General features: G+C 41.9%; 1 protein-coding gene across 1 annotated transcript in view; it reads left to right on the plus strand.

The window, feature by feature from the left end:
• Window positions 1-754: 754 nt before the first annotated feature.
• The window catches only part of LOC139405802 (suppressor of tumorigenicity 14 protein homolog), a 33000-nt gene continuing 15517 nt past the window's right edge, over window positions 755-18237 (plus strand). The window contains exons 1-3 of the mRNA XM_071148228.1: window positions 755-999; window positions 16441-16588; window positions 17346-17500. Coding sequence (XP_071004329.1) covers window positions 973-999; window positions 16441-16588; window positions 17346-17500 — 330 coding nt within the window. The 5' untranslated portion in view covers window positions 755-972. The remainder of the gene's footprint in view (window positions 1000-16440; window positions 16589-17345; window positions 17501-18237) is intronic.

The following is an 18237-nucleotide window of genomic DNA, read 5'->3' on the forward strand; positions in this document are numbered from 1 at the left end:
TAGTCGGAACTAGGAAACGTTGAAAGTTCGATTTGGTTGTGCGAGATTTGACGTCCCATCCTTTCAGGCTGTTGGCCTGAAGTAGGACAATATATTTCAATAGTGGAGTTTTGTATTTATTTATTTTTTGTGAGTGTAGTATTGTGATAGGGTATTATTTTTACTATTATATTTTTTTTAGCAACGTATAAGGGAGTTATACTCCAGTCTAGTAGGTGTCGGAAATGCGATATTCATTGGATGGCAACCGCTGTTAGAGCATATAGCAATGGACCTGTCATTCATTATACGAACGATAAAAAATGTCTATGCCAATCCAAATTCTGTATTTGGTCACTAGGGGGCACGCAAGGTAAAATAATTGTTTCGTTCTCTACGTGTGGGGTATCAGTGTATTCAATCATTTCAATACTCTATTAGCGATTTTTAAATTTGACACAATATTTTTCTCAGCGTTATGAAGATGTGATGTAGACCTATTTGTTATGAAACGTTGATATCGAGAAGATATTATATATGTATGTAGCCTACCTAACTGTAGAGCTGATATAACATAACCGCACCTGTTTACACAAACTACTTCTAATTTAAATGTTCTGTAAAATCGCAACTTCCTGATCATCAGGCCCAAATCTCACCTGGCGTTCTGGACGTTTACAAAGGTGTGGGCGTGGCTAAATGTTGTGGGTGTGGATGGAAAAGGTCAGTTTCAAGAAACAATTGTTGACTGAAACAAACACCTCAGCCACGACAACCACAAAGGTCTCACAACTTTTAACCAGATGAGTCATTGAAGAATTTTACCAATGGTACAGTTGCTACTTTTGATCATAATTTCATTAATCTCCCTCCCGCGTTGACTTGAAACGTCTTGGACCTCGGGAGGGAGGAATATAGTCCCGTGTTTCTAAATCGTTTTTGTTTGATTGAACTGTCTACCAACTGGATTTAACTCTTAAGTAATTGAAGAAAATGAATTCCGCACGATTTGAATACGAGGTAAGTTGTGTTATACAAATTATACATTTAGGAACAACGGTGTAACCAAGTCCGCCATGCGCCACTGTTGTCACTTTTGCATTGTTAGCGACTTAATTTGAAAATCTATTTTACAGACATACATAACGTTTCATTCCAGTCACTGGAATGGGCCACCTGTCAAACTCAGCCCATGTAGGCAAACCAATTGACTTTCAGTGACAACATACCACAAGTGAACACTTCCAGGAAGTACGTTTATAGTTAATTTTTTATGTTGTATGTTTATGTTCATTATCATATAATTTGAGGATGGATGGCCAGGTATTCGGATACCCTGTGGATCCCAGACCTGTCCTGACTCGATCCCCCTCCAGCCTCGCTGCTGCTCACCCACAGAGGAAGACTACTGAGAAGAAAGTTAGTCGCTGCATAGAGGAGTTTAGAGAGGGGGGGAAGGTAGGTTCCTCTATGGAAAACCTCTTCCTCACACTGCATTTTGATATTATTATAAATGTTGGTTTTGATGTTTACACATGCATAGTCATGTTGATTAAAAAATGAGGGTTGTGAAATGCTACATAGTTTTGAGCTCAGTCAAAAGAGAAAAGCAAACAGGAGGTTGGAGTCCTCTGAAAGAACATGCACTTTTTAGGGACAAGATGAGGGATATCATATTTGTAAGGGAAAGGAACAATAATTCTGAATACTTGCTGGTATACTGAATCATATAGTCTGTTTTCCCTGAGTGTCCTGTTGAGATAGGTGCTGTCTTGTGCAGATCATTCATGCTCAGGAATGTACTCCTAGTTTTCCTGCTTTGTACAGTATGCATTGTCATAGTTCTTGGACTGTCTCTAGGTTTCCCGTAACAAATACTGAAGTGATAGTTAAACCTTAGCTACACATAGAGCTGGTATAGTCTGTAGAATTGGATCATGGAGATGTCCACACAGATATCCTGGTTGTCATTGATATATTTCCAGGTTACACAGTAAGTTAGTACATGCAGTAGCTTTTCATGAGTTGTGTCTAAGAGAAAATGCTCCTTTGCGTACACAAGTGTCGTTAAGAGCAGTACTCTGATGAACACGTACACTACATAACCAAAAGTATGTGGACACCTGCTTGTCGAACATCTCATTCCAAAATCATGTGCATTAATATGGATGCTGCTATGACAGCCTCCACTCTTCTGGGAAGACTTTCCACTAGATGTCGGAACATGCTGCGGGGACTGACTTCCATTCAGCCACAAGAGCATTAGTGAGGTTGGGAACTGATGTTGGGCGATTAGGCCTGGCTCGCAGCCAATTCATCCCAAAAGTGTTCGATGAGGTTGAGACCAGCGCTCTGTGCAGGCCAGTCAAGTTCTTCTACACCGATCTCGTCAAACCATTTCTCTATGGACCTTGCTTTGTGCACAGTGGCATTGTCATGCTGAAACAGGAAAGGGCCTTCTCCAAACTGTTGCCAAAAAGTTGGAAGCACAGAATCATCTAGAATCTCATTGTGTGCTGTAGCGTTGATTTCCCTTCACTGGAACCAAGGGGCCTAGCACGAACCATGAAAAAGAGCCCCAGACCATTGTTCCTCCTCCACCAAACTTTATAGTTGGCACAAAAATTTGGCCAGGTAGCGTTCTCCTGGCATCCACTAAACCCAGATTTGCCCATCGGACTGCCAGATGGCGAAGCGTGATTCATCATTCCAGAGAACTCGTTTCCACTGTTCCAAAGTCCAGTGGAGGTGAGCTTTACACCACTCCAGCCGATGCTTGGCATTGAGCATGGTGACCTTAGGCTTATGTGCAGCTGCTCGGCCATGGAAATCCATTTCATGATGCTCCCGACGAACAGTTCTTGTGCTGACATTGCTTCCAGATGCAGTTTGGAACTCGGTAGTGAGTGCAACCGAGGACAGATTATTTTTACGCTCTACTTGCTTCACCACTCAGCGGTCCCATTCTATGAGCTTGTGTGGCCTACCACTTCGGCGACTGAGCCGTTGCTGCTCCTAGATGTTTCCACTTCACAATAACAGGACTTACAGTTGACCGGGGCAGCTCTAGCAGGGCCGAAATTTGACCAACTGACTTGTTGGAAAGGTGGCATCCTGTGACGGTGCCACGTTGAAAGTCATTGAGCTCTTCCTTAAGGTTATACTAACAATGTTTGTCTATGGTGATTGCATGACTGTGTGCTAATTTTTATACACCTGTTAGCAGTGTGTAGATTTGGATATTTCAGCCAAATTTCAGCCAAATGTTTAACACGGTGTCCACATACTTTTTTTTATATATACTTGGTTTGAAGAAATCAACTGTGGGAGCAATTATTAGGAAATGGAAGACATACAAGACCACTGATAATCTCCCTTGATCTGGGGCTCCACGGAAGATCTCACCCCGTGGGGTCAAAATGAAGTTGGAGTTGGAGACTTTTATCTCCCTCACCAACTTCAAACATCTGCTATCTGAGCAGCTAACCGATCGCTGCAGCTGTACATAGTCTATTGGTAAATAGCCCACCCATTTTCACCTACCTCATCCCCATACTGTTTTTATTTATTTATTTTTCTGCTCTTTTGCACACCAATATCTCTACCTGTACATAACCATCTGATCATTTATCACTCCAGTGTTAATCTGCATAATTGTAATTATTTGCCTACCTTCTCATGCCTTTTGCACACAATGTATATATAGACTCCCCTTTTTTCTACTGTGTTATTGACTTGTTAATTGTTTACTCCATGTGTAACTCTGTGTTGTCTGTTCACACTGCTATGCCTTATCTTGGCCAGGTCGCAGTTGCAAATGAGAACTTGTTCTCAACTAGCCTACCTGGTTAAATAAAGGTGAAATAAAAAAAAAATAAAAAAAAAATGATCACAAGAACGGTGAGCAAAAATCCCAGAACCACACGGAGGGACCTAGTGAATGACCTGCAGAGAGCTGGGACCAAAGTAACAAAACCTACCATCAGTAACACACTATGCTGCCAGGGACTCAAATCCTGCAGTGTCAGACGTGTCCCCCCCCCCCCCCCTCAACTCGTCGTGTTTGGAGGACAAAGAATGCTGAGTTGCATCCAAAGAACACCATACCTACTGTGAAGCATGGGGGTGGAAACATCATGCTTTGGGGCTGTATTTCTTCAAAGGGACCAGGACGACTGATCCATGTAAAGGAAAGAATGAATGGGGCCATGTATCGTTATATTTTGAGTGAAAACCTCCTTCCATCAGCAAGGGCATTGAAGATGAAACGTGGCTGGGTCTTTCAGCATGACAATGATCCCAAACACACCGCCTGGGCAACGAAGGAGTGGCTTCGTAAGAAGCATTTCAAGGTCCTGGAGTGGCCTAGCCAGTCTCCAGATCTCAACCCCATAGAAAATCTTTGGAGGGAGTTGAAAGTCTGTGTTGCCCAGCAACAGCCCCAAAACATCACTGCTCTAGGGGAGATCTGCATGGAGGAATGGGCCAAAATACCAGCAACAGTGTGTGAAAACCTTGTGAAGACTTACAGAAAACGTTTGACATCTGTCATTGCCAACAAAGGGTATATAACAAAGTATTGAGAAACTTTTATTGACCAAATACTTATTTTCCACCATAATTTGCAAATAAATTCATTAAAAATCCTGCAATGTGATTTTCTGGATTTTTTCCCTCAATTTTGTCTGTCATAGTTGAAGTGTACCTATGATGAAAATTACAGGCCTCATCTTTTTAAGTGGGAGAACTTGCACAATTGGTGGCTGACTAAATACTTTTTTGCCCCACTGTAGGTCATATATTTTTATGTGTGAGTTGCTTCTCACAGCCCTAAACCCAATCAAGAGTTGCTTTTCATCAATGATATTAACAACCATGAAGCATGTTTACAATTTCACTCACTGCTAATGTTTTGAAATACATAAAAAAAAAATGTTGCAAGTAAAGTGTCACTAGTGGAAAGATGTAGAAGAAATTGATGCTTGTGCAAAGAAATTAACCTATTTGTATAGGTAAATTGTATGGGTCAGGATTGCTGGAAAGCAGATCCCCTTTTCTGTAGTGATGGGGGGGGGAAATCCATACAGTTACATATTTGGATTTTGTTTTTGACGATATTGCAATATTATTTTTGCGCTTGTTGGCTTTACCTGCACCAAAACTCCAGTGTTTTTCCTTCATTGCTTGTTCCCCATCTTTTTAAAAAGGGAGCCAATTTGCTTTCTTAACTTTTATTTCCACTACTGATCAAGATTCATTCTCATGGCTCTCTATTTTCCTTCTGCAGCAGACACATGTTGAGCAATATGTTTGTAATATCGAATCGCAATGAAATCACAGTATCAAATTTCAATACATATAGATTCGCAATAAATATCGTATTGGCACCTTTGTATCATGATATTGTATTGTGAGGCCCCGGGAAATTCCTAGCCCTACTTTTCTGTACTTCTTCTTAGCTCCCTGCCCTGGCCACATCCTGTATTTGTATTTATTTGTGTGTGTGTGTATACATACATACATACATACATACATACATACATACAGTACCAGTCAAAAGGTTTTGGACACACCTACTCATTCCAGGGTTTTTCTTTATTTTTACAGTTTTCTACATTGTAGAATAATAATGAAGACATCAGAACTATGAAATAACAACTATGGAATCGTGTAGTAACCAAAAAAAGTGTTCAATGAAATGCGTTTTATATTTGAGATTCTTCTAAGTAGCCACCTTGATGACCGCTTTGCTCAGGCTTGGCATTCTCTCAACCAGCTTAACCTGGAATGCTTTTCCAAAAGTCTTGGAGTTCCCACATATGCTGAGCTCTTGTTGGCTGCTTTTCCTTCACTCTGCGGTCCAACTCATCCCAAACCTTCTCAATTGGGTTGAGGTGATTGTGGAGGCCAGTTCATCTGATGCAGCACTCCATCACTCTCCTTATTGGTCAAATAGCCCTTACACAGCTTGGGGGTGTGTTGGGTTATTGTCCTGTTGAAAACAAATGATAGTCCCACTAAGCGCAAACCAGATGGCATGGTGTATGAATGCGGAATACTCTGTGGTAGACATGCTGGTTAAGTGTGCCTTGAATTCTAAATAAATCACTGGCAGTGTCACCAGCAAAGCACTCCCACACCACCTCCTCCATGCTTCACAGTGGGAACTACACATGCAGAGATCATCTGTTCACCTACTCTGCATCTCATAAAGACACAGTGGTTGGAACCAAAAATCTCCAATTTGTACTCCAGACCAAAGGACAGATTTCCACCGGTCTAATGTCCATTGCTCGTGTGTTTCCTGGCCCAAGCAAGTCTCTTCTTCTTATTGGTGTCCTTTAGTGGTTTCTTTGCAGTAATTAGACCATGAAGGCCTGATTTTCACACAGACTCCTCTGAACAGTTGATATTGATGTCTGTTACATGAACTCTGTGAAGCATTTATTTGGGCTTTAATTTCTGAAGCTGTCAACTCTAATGAACTTATTCTCTGCAGCAGAGGTAACTCTGGGTCTTCCTTTCCTGTGGTGGTCCTCATGAGAGCCAGTTTCTTCATTGCTCCTGATGGTTTTTACGACTGCTCTTGAATAAACGTTAAAAGTTCTTCAAATTCTCTGTATTGACTGACCTTCATCTCTTAAAGTAATGAAGGACTGTTGTTTCTCTTTGCTTTTTTGATCTATTCTTGCCATGATATGGACTTGGTCTTTTACCAAATAGGGCTGTCTTCTGTATACCACCCTACCTTATCACTACCCTAACTGGCTCAAACGCGTTAAGGAGGAAAGAAATTCCACAAATTAACTTTTACGGCACACCTGTTAATTGAAATGCTTTTCAGATGACTACCTCATGAAGCTTGTTGAGAGACTGCCAATAGTGTGCAAAGTTGTCATCAAGGCAAGGGGTGGCTCCTTAGAAGAATCTCAAATATAAAATATATTTTGATTTAACACTTGGTTACTATGTGATTCCATATGTGTTTTTTCATAGTTTTGATGTCTTCACTGTTATTCTACAATGTAGAAAATATTAACAAATAAAGTTAAACCCTGGAATGAGTAGCTGTCAACTTTGACTGGTACGGTATATGTATATTTGTATTACTTTGTTGCTCGTCATGTGAAAGCTGAGACACGTGGGGGCTGTCACTTGTTAAGTGTAAAAAGTTTCCTCTATCATATTCTATTTTCTTAGCCTCTAAGTTTTTCTTTGTACAATTGTTCTTTATGGCAACCATAGATGACCCATGGATCGAACATACCGTGCCTTCAGAAAGTATTCACACCCCTTGACTTTTCCACATTTTGTGTTACAGCCTGAATTTAAAATGGATTCAATTTGAGGTTTTCTGTCACTAGCCTACGCACAATACCCCATAATGTCAAAGTTTAATGATGTTTTTAGACATTTTTACAAATGAATTAAAGATGAATATCTTAAGTCAACTATTCAAACCCTTTGTTATGACAAGCATAAATAAGTTCAGGAGTAAATATTTGCTTAACAAATCACATATTAAGTTGCATGGACTCACACTTTGTGCCATTAATAGTGTTTATCATGATTTTTGAATGACTACCTCATCTCTGTACCCCACACATACAGTTATCTGTAAGGTCCCTCAGTCAAGCAGCGAATTTCAAACACAAAGACCAGGGAGGTTTTCCAATGCCTCGCGAAGAAGGGCAGCTATCGGTAGATGGGTAAATCAACATCCGGTAGAAAACAACGCTACAGAAAAAGTTGAAATATTTGAACTCTGGCGGCAAGTTCCATCTACTGTGGCAGCTGACGGCATTCACAGCCAGCCTCAATGGCATTTACCATTGTGCTCTCATTGAAAACAATGACATCCACTTTGCTGTCTACTGTCTATCTCGTACCGTATAAAAACAGCATTATAGACTTACCCAAAAAGACTTACAGCTGTAATCGATGCCAAAGGTGATTTGTAACATGTATTAACTCAGGGTTGTGAATACGTATGTACATTAGATATTTCTATATTTCATTTCACATATATTAGCAAAAATGTCCAAAAACATCTTTTCACTTTGGCATTATGGGGTATTTAATCCATGTTTAATTCAGGCTGTAACACAAATTGGAATAAGTCAAGGAGTATGAATACTTTCTGAAGGCACTGTGTGTTATCCACCTTAGTATCGGGGAATGATGTCATAGTCCTGCTTTGTCATTTCCTCAGTTACCATTTTAGGATTTCCTGTGTGAATCCTCTTGAGTATTTGTATTTATTATAGCAGCAGCTTCTCATCCTGGGGTCCAGCCAAATTAAGGCAGTTTTATGCAATAAAAAAAACATTACATAAAATGTCACAACAGATACACATTAAGGTTGTGCCCTCAGGCCGCTACTCTACTACCACATATCTAAAACACAAAATACGTGGGTGTGTATAGTGCGTATGCTATTGTGTGTATGTATGGCTGTGTGTGTGGGTCTCTTCACAGTTCCCGTTGTTTCATAAGGTGCATTTTGAGATGTTTTTTTTTAAATCTGATTTTACAGCTTGCATAAGTTACTTGATTTGGAATAGAGTTCCATGCAGTCATGTAGTACTGTGTGCTTCCATAGTCTGTTCTGGACTTGGGGACTGTGAAGAGACCTCTGGTGGCATGTCTTGTGGTGTATGCATGGGTGACTTTTAACAGTGAGTGAGTTTTACAATTGATACATTATTTCACTCAGAATTTGTGAAAAAATGTAATTTATTTCAGCTAGCTAAATTGCAAGGGGGGGGGGGTGTACTCAGTGTGTACCCATTGATTCTGGAAAAATATAACTTATAAACTCATGAGCTTAGTTCAACTGTCGATCCCCATCAGAACCCCAAATATAAGCTTGTTTTAGTTCTGTTTGTAAACATTGTAAATGTAAACAAACACTGTATAGTCTCAACATGGTTAAATCTATAATTTTGATATATAATGGATGGTCAGTTCTTGCATCCATAGCTTTTTCTATGAATTTGAGTGGTTATATTTCTCCGGCCTCATATACCTCAGCTTTTTAGACAAACCGTGGCGGGGTACCCACTTTGTTATTGTATGAACTGCAGATTGCCCGTTTTAAATTGCGCTTCAAGAAAGGATATCTGGAAACGGAGCAAGAGAACATGAGTGATTACAGTATTATAACCACCACCAACTCTGTTTTGGCCAGTAATGCATATTCCTCTACTGACTGGCATAATTGTTCACAGAAGATCTATTTGTACACGTGGAGATGCGTTACATTTGGGGATCCACCTTGTTTATGGATATAAGGGCACAACAGCAAATTTATGATCTTAGAATTCCAGAGATCCCAAGATTGAGCTGAGGGTCAGGTCAGGTGAGGTCACTGTGACCTGTCCTTTCCCAGACAGGATCAGTGTCAGCAGTGGAGTGTGGTTACGGAGGAATGTGGCTGTTTCGGTCAAATCAGAGCACACACTGTCCTCTCTCCTCTTTCCCTCGCTCTCTATCTGGTAGTGCGTGAGCGCTATGGGTCAGAGTGGAAGTGAGCGGTAAGGGGACACCCAGGTAGGAATTCAGCCAGGGACTCTCCAACAGTCTGCGGTCTCCTGACCGTCCTGTGGAACGGCCCGTTAACCCTGCCTACTGCAGTCTCTCACGCATGACCAGTAGAGCAGGTTGGTTATTAAATGAACCCAGTCACCTAGTAACTACATGGTATCCAGGGAGAGAGAATTCACACTAACTCAGCACAATGTGGTAGTGTTATTGTACTAGAACAAAATAACCTCTACAACGTCTGTAGTAATGACACTTGTCATGACCATTTTCTACCTCTTATCTGTAATCTAATGTTATGGGTTATTATATGGTCAAAGTTCCATAACATAATAACGGGGACTATTAGAATGTTCATTGTCATAAACAAAGCATAGCTATATCATGACTTAATTATAACACTACATTTTCAATTACAGTTAATGTTACTAGCCAGAGAAGGTTAGTGTTGTCACGTTTGATGTGAAATTTTACATTTAAATATGCTTTCACAAATGCATTTACACTTGTAATAAATAGATCTCATAAGCCATGTAGTTTTAGGCTGATGAGATATTTCAACCAGCAGGTTTCTAAAGTTCTGGTGGAGCTGACATTGGAAAGGTGCTTCATAGATAATGATTGAGGATTTAAACAACAACCATTGACACTCCTGGTTAACATTTAAACAGATGGAATGCCTGTCTATTGAAAGCGCAGTTGCACTGCTCAGTTATATTGTGCAGGCTGAATCAGACTACTCATTTGGTTTGACTTTCGTTCCCACTATCTAAAGCCACATCATGCAATGTAATGTACTACACAATAAGAAAAACACACAGAGGATGCACATATGTATGTTTATATTACAAAAATCAAATGGTTGTGTGTGAAAAGGTGCTTGTCATTGTTAGCTATTTCTCTGGACCACACCTCAGTACAGAACACCTCATTACCCATCAGTCTAACTGGTTTGACTAATATGCTGCTACCCTACTGTATGCCTAGCAGTCCTACTATACCTTATTGTTTAGTTAATACAATTAGCTCTCCAGATGTCCCCTCGTGCTTGTCGTGGTCACATACCGTGCCTTCAGAAAGTATTCACACCCTTTGACTTTTTCCACCCTTTTTGTTGTTGTTTTACAGCCTGAATTTAACATGGATTACACTTAGATTTTTTGGTCTCTAGCCTAAGTAGAATTATGTTTTTAGAAATGTTTACTAATTTATTTTTTTTTTAAAAGTTTCCTGAGTCAATAAGTATTCAACCCCTTTTTTGATGCAAACCTAAAGTTTAGGAATATGACTTCTACCTTACCTGTCACCATAGACCCAGTTCAATTTGCTTACCGCCCAAATAGGTCCACAGACGATGCAATCACCATCACACTGCACACCTCCTTATCCCATCTGGACAAGAGGAATACATATGTAAGAATGCTGTTCATTGACTACAGCTCAGCATTCAACACCATAGTACCCTCCAAGCTCATCATTAAGCTTGATGGCCTGGTTCTCAACCCCGCCCTGTGCAATTGGGTCCTGGACTTTGACGGGCCGCCCCCAGGTGGTGAAGGTAGGAAACAACATCTCCACTTTGCTGATCCTCAACACTGGGGCCCCACAAGGGTGTGTGCTCAGCCCCCTCCTGTCCTCACTGTTCAACCATGACTGCATGGCTATGCACGCCTCCAACTCAGTCATTTAAGTTTGTAGATGACACGTCGTTGTTGGTCATCAAGCCTACTACCGTTGAGACAGCCTACAGGGAGGAGGTGAGGGCTCTCGGAGTGTGGTGTCAGAAAAGTAAATTGCCTCTCCCTCAACATCAATAAAACAGAGGAGATGATCGTGGACCTCAGGAAACAGCAGAGAGAGTACCCCCCTATCCACATGGGACATCAGTGGAGAAGGTGGAAAGTTTATGTTCCTCTGCGTACACATCACGGACAAACTGAAATGGTCCACCCACACAGACAGTGTGGTGAAGAAGGCACAACAGCAGCGCCTCTTCTCCTCTTCAGCAGTACCTCTTCGACCTCAGGAGGCTGAAGAAATTTGTCTCGTCACCTAAAACCCTCACAAACGTTCACAGGATGCACAATTGAGAGCATCCTGTCGGGCTGTATCACCACCTGGTATGGAAACTGCACCGCCCACAACCGCAGGGCTCTCCAGAGGGTGGTGCGGTCTGCACAATGCATCACCGGACCGGGGGCAAACTACCTGCCCTCCAGGACACCTACAGCACCCGATGTCACAGGAAGGCCAAAAAGATCATCAAGGACAACAACCACCCGAGCCACTGTCTGTTCACCCCGCTACCATTCAGAAGGCGTGGTCAGTACAGGTGAATCAAAGCTGGAACCGAGACAGAAGCTGTTTTTCAATCTCAAGGCCATCAGACTGTTAAACAGCCATCACTAGCACAGAGAGGCTGCTGCCTACATACAGACTTGAAATCATTGGCCACTTTAATAAATGGACACTAGTCACTTTAATAATGGCACTTGAATAATGTTTTCATATCTTGCATTACTTATCTCATATGGATATACTGTATTCTATACTGTATTCTATACTCTCTATTGCATCTTAGCCTGTGCCGCTCTGTCATTGCTCATGCATATATTTATATATTCTTATTACTTTACTTGGATTTGTGTGTATTAGGTATCTGTTGTGGAATTGATACATATTACTTGTTAGATATTGCTGCACTGTCGGAACCAGAAGCACAAGCATTTCGCTACACTCGCAATGACATCTGCTAACCATGTGTATGTGACCAATAACATTTGATTTGAATACAAATTTGCTAAACAAGTCACAAATTGCATGGATTCACTCTGTGTAATAACAGTGTTTAACATGATTTTTGAATGACTCATTTCTGTACCCCACACATACAGATAATTGTGAGGTTGAGCAGTGCATTTGATATTCAACCACAAAGACCAGGGAGGTTTTCCAGTGCCTTGCAAAGAAGGGCACCTATTGGTAGATGGGCATTGAATGTCTTTTTGACCTAACCTAAATGACAGTGAAAAGAAGGAAGCCTGTACAGAATAAAACTATTCATAAACATGCATCCTATTTGCAGCAATGCACTAGAGTAATACTGCAATAAATGTGCCAAACAATTAGCACTTACTATTCAGTACAAAAAGTTATGTTTGGGGCAAATCCAATACATCACATTACAAAGTGCCACTCTCCAGATTTTCAAACATAGGGATGTCTGTGTTGTGTGTATGCTTCTAATCGTTAAGGACTGGGGAGTTTAATCGGGATAGAAAAGGAATGGGGCTAAGCACAGGCAAAATCTAGAGGGAAAACCTGGTTGAGTCTGCTTTCTACCAGACACTGGGAGATTAATTCACCTTTTAGCAGGGCAATAACCTAAAACACAAGGTCAAATCTACACTGCATTTGCTTACCAAGAAGACCGTAAATGTTCCTGAGTGGCCGAGTTACAGTTTTGACTTAGATCTGCTTGAATCTATGGCAAGACTTAAATGGTTGTCTAGCAATGTTCAACAATCAATTTGAATACTTTTCAAAAGAATAATGGGAACATATTGTACAATCCAGGTGTGTAAAGCTCTTTAGAACATACCCAGAGAGACTCACAGCTGTAATCGCTGCCAAAGGTGATTCTAATATTCAGGGATTTGAATACTTATGTAAATTAGATCATTTATGTTTTTCGTATCAATACTTTCTGAAGGCACTATTTTTACCGTTTTGTTTTTACAGTCAATACACTGTGACAGGCTTTTGCAGTGTTTTTGATTTGTTTTCTTCTGTTCTGTTTATACTGTCAGTGAAAGGTGTGTGTCCACTGTCTAATGCATTCAGCACCATTTCCTGTGTAATCATAGGACACTACTGAGGCCTGTAGTTGGAAAGACATCAGCACAGTTCACAAATGGATCTAACTGGAGGGAGTAGTATTTTTGTTTGAGGGCAGAGAGAGATGGAGACAAAGGGGACATGACGAAAAGCATGTAATGGTTTTATTAGACTGTGAACAGGGTGACTGATGGAGAGAGCGACCCCCGAGCGCTCACTGACCCCATCCCTAATGATTCCCTTAATTCCAGACCATGATTGCTGTTAGAAATTCCAATTAGGAGGCATGTGTGAGAGCCGGAGCGTGGTAAGAATGGCCTTTAATTGCGATGAGTTATCATCTAGACCAGTGTAATTGAGCCCCCGTCTTAAGGGGCGGCACTTCTGACAAATTGATTTAATACCGAAGCGATTCTCCCGTCCCTAATGGTGGATCGAGTCCGTCTCTCCACGCTGGGCCACAGGCTCAGAGGCAATTGTGTGCGGTGATTACTATCTGCTCTGTAATCGCTCTCTGTCGTCTCTTGCGCAAGTGTACTCGGACACACACCCTGGACCCAGGGCAGGGCACATAGATCTTAGCCTATGCCCCAGGTAGCCCTGAACTTACCCATCATACTGAAGTACTGTAGGGAGAGAGAGAGGGCTGATATGGTGAGTCACTATATGCACATAAGTCAATATGACATCAATTTTAATGGTCACATACACACATTTAGCAGATGTTATTGCAGGTGTTGCGAAATGGTTGTGTGTCTAACTCCAACAGTGCAGTAATATATAACAATGCACAGAAATCTAAAAATAAAATAATGGAATTTTAAAATATTTATAAATATTAGGGCGAGCAATGTCGGTGTGGCATTGACAAATGCAGTAGAATAGAATACAGTGCCTTCGGAAAGTATTCAGACCCCAACACACAAATTCAACTGAGATCTCACATTAACATAAGTATTCAGATCGTTCACAGACCGTCTTCTTGGGTATGACGCTACAAGCTTGACACGCCTGAATTTGGGAAGTTAATCCCCTTCCCTGCAGATTCTCCGAAGCTCTGTCAGGTTGGATGGGGAGCGTTGCTGCACAGCCATTTTCAGGTCTCCAGAGATGTTCGATCAGGTTCAAGTTCGGGCTCTGGCTGGGGTCACACAAGGACATTGAGACTTGTCCCGAAGCCACTCCTGCGTTGTCTTGGCTGTGTGCTTAGGGTAGTTGTCCTGTTGGCAGGTGAAACTTCACCCCAGTCTAAGAACCTGCACCATTGCGCTCAGGACTTCATCAAGGATCTCTGTGTACTTAGTGGTTAGAGCGTTGGACTAGTAACAGAAAGGTTGCAAGATCGAATCCCCGAGCTGACAAGGTAAATAAAACAACATCTGTCGTTTTTCCCCTGAACAAGGCAGTTAACCCACTAGGCCGTCATTGAAAATAAGAATTTGTTCTTAACTGACTTGCCTAGTTAAATAAAGGTTAAAAAAAAACAGGTTTAAGTAACCGGGTGGTAGCCAGCTGTTCAACAGTCTGATGGCCTTAAGATAGAAGCTGTTTTTCAGTCTCTCTGTCCCAGCTTTGGGACCGTGCTGACCTCGCCTGCTGGATGGTAGCGGGGTGAACAGGCAGTGGCTCGGGTGGTTGATGATCTTTTTGGCCTTCCTGTGACATCGAGTGCTGTAGGTGTCCTGGAGGGGAGGCAGTGTGCCCCTGGTGATGCGTTGGGCAGACCGCACCACCCTTTGTGGTTGTGGGCGATGCACTTGCTGTACCAGGCAATACAGCCCGACAGGATGCTCTCAATTGTGCATCCGTAAAAGTTTGAGGGTCTTAGTGCGCAACAGCCCCTGTATGTGCGGGTGGAGCATTTCAGATTGACAGTGATGTGTACGCCGAGAAACGTAAAGCTTTTCACCTTCTCCACTGCGGTCCCATCGATGTGGATAGGGACGTGCTCCCTCTGCCGTTTCCTGAAATCCACAATCAGCTGCTTCGTTTTGTTGACGTTTTAGTGACATGGTGAGGCAGTGGCTAGGGAGCATTGTTGTTGATGTCACCAAGTACTTGCTCACAGTTGGCGGTTCCTTAGAGAAGGTGGAGAACATGCAGAGTGCCATGGAAGTCTTCTCTGCAATGCAACGTGTGTGCTCTCCGGTCGCTAAACTGGTTGGGCCCGTTTTGACTTGTCAGTGATTTTCCCCATTTTGTTCATTTACAAATGAAACAAAAACATAGTCATGTAAAACAGACACCATTGTTGTTATGGTGTGAATCGGTGCTTAGACGTCTTTGCAATTCACCGTCAGTCTAATACAGGGTGATGATCCAGATTTCGGTCAGTTTCACAAACAATGCAATTGTCTGTTTTTCCCCTGCTGACCTACACACACCACACTTCTGACTACTGCACTGATAGACAGACACACACTGAACTTTCCATGGCAACACCTCAAGGACGTCTCTCTCTCTCTCTCTCTCTCTGTGCGCTCATCTCTTTTTAAATTTATTAGTAAGGTTTTAGCCCCCAATGTGAAATGAGAAGTATGGCTTAGGTTATACTAGTGATACATAACCCTTCCTGATGAGAACAGTGAGTTGGATCAGTTCCTCTTTGGGATAATGCAGCGGCTGTTGCCTCTTGATTTTAGTTGCCGAGCCACAGAATCTTAGCTTTCATTTAGTTCTTTGTTACTGTTCGAATGTTGACGATGGGAACTTTCTGATGCCTGGATCAGTAGAGTTGGCAATTTGTTTCTAGTGTCTTTTGTTGAAGTCACTGGCTTTTCCTTTGTAGCTTTTTACAAGTCCACTGTCATTACTTTCACCTCGTATGGTAAGACTGGAGTCTGGAGGTGGCTATAGTTACTGTCTTGTACTTCAGTGTTCAGTATCTTCCTGAAATCATCCTGAAACTATGATCTCCTAACAATCTCCATGTCGTCCTGCAAGTTAGATGACTCGCATACTCTACACTGGATATGTTATTGTACTCCTACGTCTTGAGTATTAGTAATCTCATCATATAAATGTAGGTAAAAAAATCACTTATCTCCCTCTTTTTATGTCTGTCTGCCTCTGTCTACCTAGGGGCAGAACGGGCGACATGAGCAGGTCACCTTCTTGGATAACAAAGAGAAGATGGCATTGAAGAAGAAGACTGGAGTGATAGTGGGAGTCCTCATCGCTCTGCTTGTCTTGGCAGCCGTGACAGGAATCCTCATCTGGTTCTTTGTTAGTGAGTACAACTTTGCTATGTAGTCTGAGATTAATGCATGTAATAATCATAGACTAGGTACTATCGCTCAGTCTGACGGAGTGAAAATGCAAAGGATGCCTCAAAGTGGCTCAATAACTTCAACTGTACTAATGTTGCTAATTTCCAACCCTCTCAATTTGTCCTGGAGTATTCTGGGAGGTTTGTTTCTTCTAAAGTCTGAACATTGATAGCTGAAATGTAAGTAATGCCAAACAGCTTTTTATAATTGACCAGAAAGACTTGGGTTTGAGTTGGCAGCCCTAGCCAACTGCCATTGGCCAATCTAAACCTGCCATCTACAGGGCACACCCAGGAGATTTCACATTCACAGGCGCTGCCTGGCTGCTTCTTTGATGGCCTAGACGTTTGATACAAATATCTGTAATAAGTGGAAAGTTTGGAAGTTTTAATTTGCCATTGATAACCTGTTTGTTTGACAGGCCTTAATTTGTTTGGTGTTAATAATTCAGGGGAGTAAAGTGGTGCGGTGCAGAGTAGACGGAACACCCTGACAGTCACACGCTCAGTCTACAGCCTGATCAAAGAGGCTTTTACAGAGAGATAATCAACAGATAAACAAACTCCTAATTCTCCTAAATCCCTGTTCTCTTTTTATTTGCTCCAGCAGAGAATCATATTAACTATCTCTGGAAGTGTATGAGGAGGCATTGGTGTTGCATGTAGAATTTTTCTAAATGACTTCCTCTTTCTCCTAATCTCTTTTCCTCGGTCAAAGGCAGGGAGTCTGCGGCCACCATGAGTATGAAGCGTGTCCCAGCTCAGCGGCTGTATAGCGGGCACATGAAGCTGGACAATGTGCCCTACAACCAGAATCTGGAGGACCCCACCAGCACAGAATTCAACAAGCTGGCAGACGACCTGGAAGAGATTGTGAGTTTGACCCCGATTTAGGCTCAGATGCCATGTCCTGGTGATGTTCTGTTATAAAACAGTTTGAACAGATTTAGTTTTTCTATGGTGGTCATATGGTGACAGACAAAAGTGATGATATGACAGACAGACATCCGTCATTTCCAATCAGTTTCTTGCCTGCGTCAAAAGTTGAAATTCCTTGAACTTTTGATGGATAGATTGATGACAGGTCCAATACCCTTCTACCAAGTTAACCTCCACCCACAATACCCTTTAGGTCAGGTACGGTATTAAGTCAGGTATCAGAGTTCAGAACTGACTGAGATTCAGTTTCTCTCTCTTGTTTGTTGTAGCTATCTGCCACAGCATGTTTTTGTCCTGGTGGAAGGAGCTGGCTAAAGGCATATTTGTGTGGGTGGACTGGAAGAGAGGACATCATCTAGTTACTCTGTTATGTCCTCCAACATTTCCTTTCATTAGAGTAACGGAGATGTGTGCATCGCCACTTGGGAACATGACAATGATAAACTGCTATTTCTAAACCCCCGGTCAGTGTGGCATTGCTTTAGAATGTATGGTTGCATGAGTGACAATGTAAGGTCTGTGTGAAAACCGAGGTGGTCTGAATGGAATTCTGGATGACTGTTCACTGAGCATTAATGTGACAACAGAACACACCACCACCATTATTCTCTGCTTGGTACATTCAGTTCTTCCTCTGGCCATGTGTTGTAGATGCAGTAGAGCAAAGTGTT

The sequence above is a fragment of the Oncorhynchus clarkii genome, chromosome 3, assembly GCF_045791955.1.
Source record: "Oncorhynchus clarkii lewisi isolate Uvic-CL-2024 chromosome 3, UVic_Ocla_1.0, whole genome shotgun sequence".
Classification (NCBI taxonomy): Eukaryota; Metazoa; Chordata; class Actinopteri; order Salmoniformes; family Salmonidae; genus Oncorhynchus; species Oncorhynchus clarkii.